Source organism: Parambassis ranga, chromosome 8 (assembly GCF_900634625.1).
Source record: "Parambassis ranga chromosome 8, fParRan2.1, whole genome shotgun sequence".
Classification (NCBI taxonomy): Eukaryota; Metazoa; Chordata; class Actinopteri; family Ambassidae; genus Parambassis; species Parambassis ranga.
This window is the reverse complement of record NC_041029.1, coordinates 13,547,429-13,556,878: the sequence shown is the minus strand read 5'-3', so window position 1 is coordinate 13,556,878 and position 9,450 is coordinate 13,547,429. Positions and strand designations below refer to the sequence as shown.

Sequence of the window (9,450 nt, the reverse complement as noted above, 5' to 3'; positions counted from 1 at the left end):
TGAAAATATCATTGTTTTTAATAATTAAAAAATGACCCTCATAAACATTCAGATGATGGTATATGATATATTTGAGGTATACTTGAGTCGTCACTCCTCTGCATTCTCAGACAAAATGTGTAATGTTGAAACTTTAAAGTAACAGAACTTGACCGACACTTGCCTTTACTTAGAGGTTGTGCAGAAATGAAAGGCGTTTTCAAGATGTTGGCACAGAAGATAAAATAGCCTGAAAGAGTTCTGTTACAAGCATTTCATAATAATTGAGGTTGATCATTTTAGGGATAGATTTTGCACTTTGAGAAACAATATGCTGGCATAAACAAATTGTTCTTTGACCAAAACCAACAACAGACAATTACAAGTGTCATCATATAAGTATTTGCAGATTTTCTGTATCTTCCTATACTGGTAGTAAAACAAAAACTATATAGATTTTGTTTTTTCTGCACATCCAGTTCATTTAACTTTACTCACAATATGAAATACAGCAAGTAATCAACCTGGAGGGTCTGACTTATCATCAAGGTCACAATGAGATTTAGTTAAAAAGATGTGGAAAGTTGTTCTTTTGTCCTGTAACAAAACTGTTTTACATAAAAAATGTCCTTTGTTTCAGTTTTATCTTTTGCGTTCACCTTTTTGTGTACGCTTCTTCTCCTTGTCCTTTCTATCTTGTTTAGCTAGTTTGTCCTTTTCCCGCTGCATCTTGTCCATTTCCTTCTTCTTGTGAGCGTCGTCACGAGCCTGTTCACGTTTTTGCTTTTGCCTGTTCAGCACCTCCTCCACGTTGGTGTTCTTGAATAGGGCTGATACGTTTAGTAAAGGACAGACGGATGAAAGGAAGTGCACTTTGAATTTGTCATATTACAACATATTAGAACTATGCAGGAGAAAATGAATGTATTTGTATGCTTATATACATTAAAAAAAGGATACATTTTTCATTTGCAGCAATGTTATTTCCACCGGTTGGCTCCTCTTCTTCAGCTTCAGTGCTTTTGTCAAGGAAACAACTCACCTTTTTGATTGAACTGGACAGACAAGGTGCATGACTGTGTTCAAATATTGAATAGGTAGTGTAAGTGAGCAAAAAAAAACAAAAAGTGTATCACTCCAGAAATGACAAGGATATTCCTCTTCATCTGTTACGTTAGCATACTGGGCGAGAAGGGCCTCTTTCCTTTTCTTTGACTCCTCAGACACCTCCTTCTGTTTCACCACAATCTGAGCTTGTTTTTCTATCATACTGGCAATGGCCTGGACCTCAGCTAGAGAAAGAAACAGAGATAAAAGATCACAAATGATTACATGAATGTTTGGACATTGGCAATTCTTATGCTCCTTTCAGCCTCAATATTATAGTAAACTATACTGTATATTGATACCGTCTCTTAATAAGTAAGACTAGAACATTCTGCCAAGCTTGAAAACCTGTATGCATGTGTACACAGTTATCCCTCCTGTATCCCTCTTCGATTTTAATTACATTAAGAATGGGTATAATCATATATAAATACCATCATCAGCCTCTCTTTTTGCTGCTGATCGGCTGGAACACTCTGTCCATTGCTTGATGATCTGTTTGCAAACATCTTCAATGGTGTTCTCGTCCTATAAAGAAATGACACGTAATGAAAGTCAGTGTCGCTGTAACTTTTTTGACTAGTAGAGGCTCATTTGACAATTTCAGCCTAGCAGAAGAACATGTGATGTAGGACCTAATAACCATGTAGCTAACCATGTAGCATGCAAGGTAGCTATGTAGTCCAACACCACTTTAGCACACGCCGTACATCAGTCATCTTTCATAGATTGATGGAATATTGCGTTGCTGACTACAGCTATATATATAAAGTCCCCCACCCAGTAGAGAAGATAGACAGGAACACCTGAGAACTCAGCCTCGGTGGCTAAGCGGGACATGCCGCTTTCAATATTTACCAGAAAAGCGGTTAAAATTCCTTGAAGCGCATCTTCTTTCTCTTCGTCATTCTCCTCTTCTTGAAGAATCCCTAAAATGTACGCCCCATACACCTCACGGTCCACTTCCAACGAGTCCAAGCGATCATTTAGCCAGCTTTCAAACTCGCCGGCGTCTGACAAGGGCGCAGCCATCTTGGCCCTTTGGGGTCTTTCGTTGCTGCGTAGCGACCTTTGTCAATGCCTGTTAAAAAATGGTAGCTGATGGTTACAAATGTTTGAAAGTACAGCTGTTTCTGTAAGACGACGGTGAAAAAGCCCTTGACAAGGTAAGAAAATCATATTGCAAATATGTAAAAACTGAGGGGCTGATTATATAAACTAATATTTGTTGCTGAAAAGAGTTTATGAAATTTTGATCACGTCAGAACGCTTAACTCAAAACTTAAATTTAGCAAACCGGCGTGGGCATGTTTGAGTTGAACGATGTCATTTTGTTGTTTTTTTTTTTTCTTCAGTGCTGCAATTGTTTGACTCTATGAAGTATGCAGTAAAAAAATACATGTTTTAAATTTATATTTATTATAATCTAAATGTTGTTCTCATAATTAACTAACTTTTTCGAAGCTATTATACATGGCACTGCAGGGAATACACAGGTGCAAAAGTTCAAAACAATCCAATTAATTGCTGGGACACATCATTTATATACTCCTGAACACCTGTGCTTTTCCATCTGTGACAAGATAAGATGTCTGAAAAAAAAACTACCGGTACATCAAAATGACATTTGTGTTTATGGTGGCATCATTACAGCTTGTGCACCGCTTTCTCCCTCCTTGCCATCCTGTGTGATTATCCTTTGCCTTTGGCCATAAAACCACCTCTGCCTAGTGTGCCTAGTGTAGAGTAAGCTAAACTTAATGAGTAGCACCTATAAGCTAATTTACAGCTTGTAGTCCATGAACTCAGGCATTGTCAACTTTCCATTTGAATATAAAATGCTGTTAAAAACATTGTGTTGCAGCTAGCCTGGCCTCATTAAGTTAATTTCAGCTTCCAAAATTTTAGTGTTGGCATTCTTTTAAGTGTCCTGGTACACTTCCACAAATACCAACGTTTTTGATTGACAATTTATGTTTGATTGTCCCATGGGTTTACAGAAGTACTTATGCACTCTCTGGTAGGCTTTTAGCACAAAAGGCGTGCCAGTGCTAGTGTAATTGAAATGCTGATTTCAAAAATAATGAGCTATTCTTTCTAAACTCAGTGGGCAGCTGGCAGTCAGACAGCACTTGGCAGAACCTAATCATAATTGCAGTACCAAAAAAAAAAAAAAAAAAAACAGAGAAATTATTTGTTTCCACCATCTAAATGAAAGAAAATCTTCTCTGAAGTTTCCATTCATGCGATTAGACCTTTGTAAAGGTTGATCTGATACTGAGGTTAAGTGTTTTTCATTATTATTGTGAATATTTTGCACGACATGCTGCTTAAAGTTACATTTATGTTTGTTTTTTTTTTTACCACTAAACTAGTCTGAAGACTGTATTCATTGCTTTAGTAAATGGAGGCAGATGAAATACAGATGTTTTGTGATGAAGTGTGACATCCTGTTTGTGGCCACTGGGTGGAAGTAGAAGACAGATTTGTTGATGCTTCTCTCATGATAGAGACACAGGCTTTAGTTGTGCTATGGTTGTGGACCTTATTTAGCATGTGATTCATTTCAATTGTTCTAAGCACGTGCATCTGAGTCAGTTTATTCAAGTGTAGTTGTAAGCAGAGCTGTGGAGCAAGAATATGCCCTGCCAGATGTTTGTTCGTCCTCTTTCATTTGACACTGGAACAACAGACAACACCTCCCAGCTGTTTGAATATATTAAACAATGTTTCCAAGTGAATGACTTGATCCTGCTTCTAGAAAGCGCTTTGTGCAAGGGTGGTTATTAGTCACCCTGCATCCCATAGTTATACCCCTAACATGCACACGCACTCATGCACGCTCTCCTTCCCACTGCTCCTACATAATAGCTTCACACGTCGCTGGCCTTGCAGTAATGAAGTGTGAAGCTTCTGTGACACCACAGGAAAGCCACCGTGTGGAACTGTACTCTCTATTTTAGTGTACCACCTTCAGCCCTAAAATTTGCTCAAGTATCTTTTTCACTTTGTACTCTTTGCACACTAAATTCAAGGTAATTACTGTCAAACACAATTGAACAAAAACCAGACTGATGAAATGGTACATCATGCTCAGTAGGCCTTATTGTATTACTCTGTACAAGCAGGGTTTGGAAAGTTTAACCAAAACACAGTGTGTCTGCACACTATCTAGTAATTCTAACCAATACTACACCGTCATGAGTTACTGTTTTAACTTCATGTCTATCACTTAATGTAATGTGTATGGCGTGGATAAACACAAACGGTATACACACGTTTAAAAAACAGTAATCGCACAAGGACAAACAAGACAAAAAGTAGTAGGGCCCTTTCTTTTTTTCATTTTTTTTTATACAGTTGAGACATTTAAAATTGAAATTATGTCTTTCAAAGTTGCAGTTTCATGGGTGTCCTCTGGCACTCACTTCTCTTGAATTATTGTAGCCAGTACCAAAATGATGAAGAACATTATTTCATGTATTCTAACTGCCAAAATAGTTCACTGCTAAGCGAGTAGTGAGCTAGTGAGAGGGGGAACTGCCATTAAAACAGGCTGCCATAGTCATATTTCAAGCTAGGGTCCCAGGGTCGATGCATAATGCCGTTGCCTCTCATAGTACTGCGTAGCTTTAGGACGCCTGTCCTATTTATATTGAGGGGCTGTGGATTGATGCGAAATGACGAGGGCCGCGAGGCTGCTGAGTGGGTGGGCATCCACATGCTCTGCTCCACAGGCAACCCTGTACTTCCATACACACACACATACACACGCACTCGCACACAGATGCACACTTGTCTTCATGTCCCGATGCCACCAGCCTTAGAAAAGCCCTACAGTCTCAATGTGCAATGTCCTCTCTGTGTCAACATATCCTCTATCCCAGCGTTAATGTGACAGAATAAAACCAGAGCCCAGAACAACCAGGCAGTGCAGAGCAATGAAAAACAGCATGTGTAACAGGCATGTTTCTTCATCTTCTCTAGCAGTTTGCTTTCTCGCCACACAGCAGTCCAGTGTGCAGCTACACTGAAAGTTTGAATTGCTTGTAATTCTGTCCAATAGGCCTGTTAATTCCGATGTAGATGATTTCTTTATGGCAGCAGTAATGTCAAATTTTGTTAGATATAACGCTTGTAAGTCCATTTATATATTTTCATCATTTAATTAGCTGCAAAAATGTGATACCTGATGAGTGAATAACATACGTCTAATAATATTACTACGTTATGCTGCAATTGGTATTGTTAATTGCTAAGATGCATCTGTTCATTTATTTTTATTTCTTTTTTTTATACCTTTTTCATCTCTCCTACGCTCACTCACTTGTCAGAACGCAACTGTGGTCCATCAATCTTATTATTAAACTTGGCTGATTGCTTATTGATTCTACAACCCAGTATTAAGATTCTGAAATTTGATTGCCATGTTTGGCTACTATATTTACTGCTTTCATGTTTGAACATCACATAGCATTAAGACATTTTGAAGACATGCTTATTTGCTTAAAAATCCCTGTGTCTGCTCTACAGTAGATGTAAACCTGCACAACTCTTTCCAAACTAGTTTCTAAAGCTATAAAATATTTTGTGAAACATATGACATTTAAGAAAACTATGTATATACATAGTACTATGTAACCAAATGGCAAATTTGTATTTTTGCAAAAGTCTTTGTTTAGCTGAATCCATTGAATACTAAATTTCACGATTGCAAAACTATATTATTTTGGAAAGAACCAGTTAGCTTCATCAACGTTCTTGTTAGTGTGTTGGCTTCAGCTTCATATTTACTGTCACACATCATGGTGTAAGTAGTCTTCTCCCAGACACAAATAGAATCCTCCTGCAGAGAACAACAGCTGTGCTCTGCTTGATTTCATGTTGTTTTTATTGTCCAGAAGTTATGTTTTCCCAGAGAACAGAGGATGCCAAGTGATCATGTCTGCTTCCAAATAGGCACAGCTTTACCAACATTTAATACTTGCTTGTATTTGCTTGTTAATTCCATAGTTGGTCCCAAAAGTCTGTGACTCACGTCTGACCTCTCTCTTCACCTCTGTTGAATAAAGAAGAGCCCAGTCGTTAAATTAAAGATGCATATGAATGATGATCTTACTACATAGCTGCAGTGCACACCGGTTGATCATTTTTGTTGGAATCCACTAACTGTGGGTGTCTTTGGAGGAGGAAAATTAACTTGAGCTAATCACTGAGGGAATAACGTGGTTATGTGTAATGAGGGCTCTTAGTTCTGCGTCTATCAGGTTCCGTTTGCTAGTGGTGGACTTCCCACATCTTCCTCTCAGGAGGTTTAGTGCTTACACTCAGCTCATTTTAGTCTGAATTGTGGGCAATTAAAACCCCACCACGTGAGTGTAGAAAAAAAGGTGATGAATATGGAACACTAACTCAGAGAAATCCACAGAGACTCCTCGTCGAGTTCTGAGCATTTCTTTCTCCAAATCATCGGGAAGCACAAAGTCCGTTTGACAGCTTTTTTTTTTTTTCCTCCCGTCTCTCCATTGGTGTGCATGTGACTCCCTAAATGATGGCCCAGAGGTTTTCAAAATGCAAAGGCCATTCTTTCCAGGTTTGTGAACTTGCATGACCTCTGGCAGTGAGGAGAAACTTTTTGTCGTGGATTTGGCGCCCTGCCTGGCTGACCGTGCCAGCTCTTGCCGCTTCTGAGCGAAACAGAGGAGTGATGGGAAGAGGGCTGAGTGAATGTGTCTAGACAGCCAAGTGGAGGAGGGCAAATATTTAGCCATGCCACTTGGGGAGGAGATCCAGGCCTTCTCCCCACACTAAGGCATACCTCTTAGCCACAGAATCAGGCCATGTCTCCATCCTGCTCCCTATGCTGCTTCACACTCTGTATTCAGGGTCACGGATCTCATTTCTTGGATAATATTTCAAGCTGGCCACAGATGGGGAATTAAATTGAAGACCTGGCTTGGTATGGGGCATAAAGGGTAGATTTTGGTGGCTTTACAGAGATGATATGAAAATAAAATGGATACAGTAGATTTAGCTGTATTTAGGCTACTTTGTGGGGTCTCAGTAAATGCATGCATAAGGTGCTGACTGAGTTTATTAATGCGGAATAACCCCCAGTCATCACTTATTATAATCTGTGTTACATGAGTCACCTCATTTTGAAATAAATAGTTATTTTGCTGTTCATAGCTGTGTGAAATTTTCCACCCTCACCTGTTCAAAACAGTGTCAATGTCCTCTTTGATGGTACTGTAGGTGTTTGCATCCCAGCTCCAGTGTTTCCACAAATACTCTGCCAATCCAAGCAAAGTCTCATTTTCTCCCTGCCCATGCCACAGTTGAATAAGTCTGTAATCAGATGAATTGCTATCAGATGACTGCCTAACAAGGCTACTCAAATCAGGGTAAATATTGACTCAAGCTAATCAGCATGTGACAGTTTGTGGTATCACCACATTGCCATGCTGACAACAATACACATCCTCCTGTCATGGTTCTTGCTGCATTTTGACACAGAGGGAAAAGTAAAAGTTGGAGAGGGAGGGAGCTCACGCCTAATGCTGGTTGGAGCTGCACAGCGGCGCTGGTGTCGCGTCTGCTGATGGGCTGAGTCAACCCTGCTCTATTGGTAGCCGTCACTCACCCACACATCAGACAGCGCAGTGTGGTCTCATGCCACCTGTGTTCTCACTGCAGCTTTATGATGATCTGTCTCTCTGGCCTCCTATTCTTCATCTGGTCCCTCCGCTTAGGGCCAGCAAGAAGAGTTTTTTTGTTCTGATGGGAGGGATCCTAACACACAGTCATGCATGCTGAATAGGAAATCCATCAGAGCTTTTTCTCTAACCATCAGTGGCTATCACGTAAGGCTAAAATGATTAGCTGTGTAATCAATAATCCAATCAACAGAACATTTCTAGTGACTATAGATTAATCATTACAGTCATTATCCAATGAAAGTCGTACACATTTTCTGGTCAGAGATTTTTGCATAGGATCATTTGGTTTATGTTTCATTTCAGTGTTTAAACTGAATGTTTTTGGGATTGTGACTAGTGATTAATTAGTGTGACTAGTGACGAGATTAATGAATTAATGCCTGCAAATGACCACTACTGAGATTTCTTTAAACACATTTTCAGTTTTATCTTATATAATATTTGTTAACAAGAACAACAGTTGTAATGTTCTTTATTTGTCTCAGGCTCAGCAACAAAATGTATTGTTCTTCTGGGAACCAGTGACATCATTGGTTCTTTAAAGACCTTAAAGCTGTTTTACTGGTATCCTCTACTTAAATGCAGCTAAAGATATGTTGCCTGTATTTCATAGAAATTACACCAAAACCTGCAGAAATGTTGCTCCACATTTTGTACAAATTGAAGTCTTAATGATGCCCAAATTCCTGGTGGTACAGGAAGATAAAATTTGTATTGCCATTTCTGCACACTGACGCATATTTCTGTGTGTTTTACAGCTCTAATCTTATAAACACCACATACATATTTCTGGCCCCCACCACCGAGGTAATGAAAGCATTTGTGTCACTTTAATGTAAAGGCTTGTAGGGCTCACCCATCTGTTTGCAGTTGTGCTGTTACGGTGTCATCAGAGGCTACAATGGCAAATTACAGCTTATTAGTACCAGTACCAGCAGTGACAACATTTATCAAGGAAAACATCTCCTGCTCTCCCTAATTGTGCCCCTCAGGGCCCGCTGTTATGTGAACCGGTATCGACGGCCAGGCAGTCATTAGGACATCACACTTGAGCTGACGAGGAGAGATTTCAGGGGACATGTCCATCCTGATTGGTTAATTTGATGTGAATAGAGTGACACCGCGTCTGGAGCCGATGAGGTATTTATAGTCAGGGTGAGGATATCTAGACACCCACCAGTTTGCGAACTCTTGATAGAGCGCTCTCCTCAGGGACTAGTGGTGGAACTGTGGCAGGCATGGATATGAATAGCTGGCAGGGAGCAGGGTGCCAGAGGTGGAAAGGGCAGGGAAGTTTACATGTCAAAGAACAAGAGCAAGTAGCTGATATTCAAGTGTATTTGTCAGTCTGTCCTGGTCTATGAGAGTGAGTGACAAAGGGTGCAGGTCAACCTGGCCTGTCTGAGCTTCTTTATTGTTTCTCCTCAACAATGGGATCTTGTCTGATAGAGATACGCTTCCTGTCTGTCACTTTTCCTCACTGATATTTTGTCACTTTTGTCTGTGTGGCCAGCACTGCGTGAGGCGGTCCTGTGCACTTTCACATGAATGTGTGTGTGTGTTTCTGTCATCAGATTGTGATCTCCAGTCAGGTAGAATTGTCCCTGCTGCTGCCCCACGTTCATGGCGATACCTCCCTCCCGCC

The 9,450-nt window shown here is 40.1% G+C and overlaps 1 protein-coding gene across 1 annotated transcript; it reads right to left on the bottom strand.

The window, feature by feature from the left end:
* On the bottom strand, window positions 1-2,135 carry ccdc43 (coiled-coil domain containing 43). Its single transcript, XM_028411903.1, has 5 exons — window positions 1,945-2,135; window positions 1,521-1,614; window positions 1,136-1,271; window positions 940-995; window positions 1-809 (listed from the first exon to the last, which is right to left on the bottom strand). The coding sequence occupies exons 1-5, from the start codon at window positions 2,116-2,118 to the stop codon at window positions 622-624; spliced, it is 648 nt and encodes a 215-aa protein (XP_028267704.1). The 5' UTR covers window positions 2,119-2,135; the 3' UTR covers window positions 1-621.
* Window positions 2,136-9,450: the final 7,315 nt, after the last annotated feature.

Coding starts and splice junctions, on each gene's coding strand:
- ccdc43 (XM_028411903.1), bottom strand. CDS start 2,118: ATGGCTGCGCCCTTGTCAGACGCCGGCGAGTTTGAAAGCTGGCTAAAT. Junction 996..1,135: donor AACGTAACAGATGAAGAGGA/ATATCCTTGTCA, acceptor TGACAAAAGCAC/TGAAGCTGAAGAAGAGGAGC. Junction 810..939: donor CATTGCTGCAAATGAAAAAT/GTATCCTTTTTT, acceptor TAAACGTATCAG/CCCTATTCAAGAACACCAAC.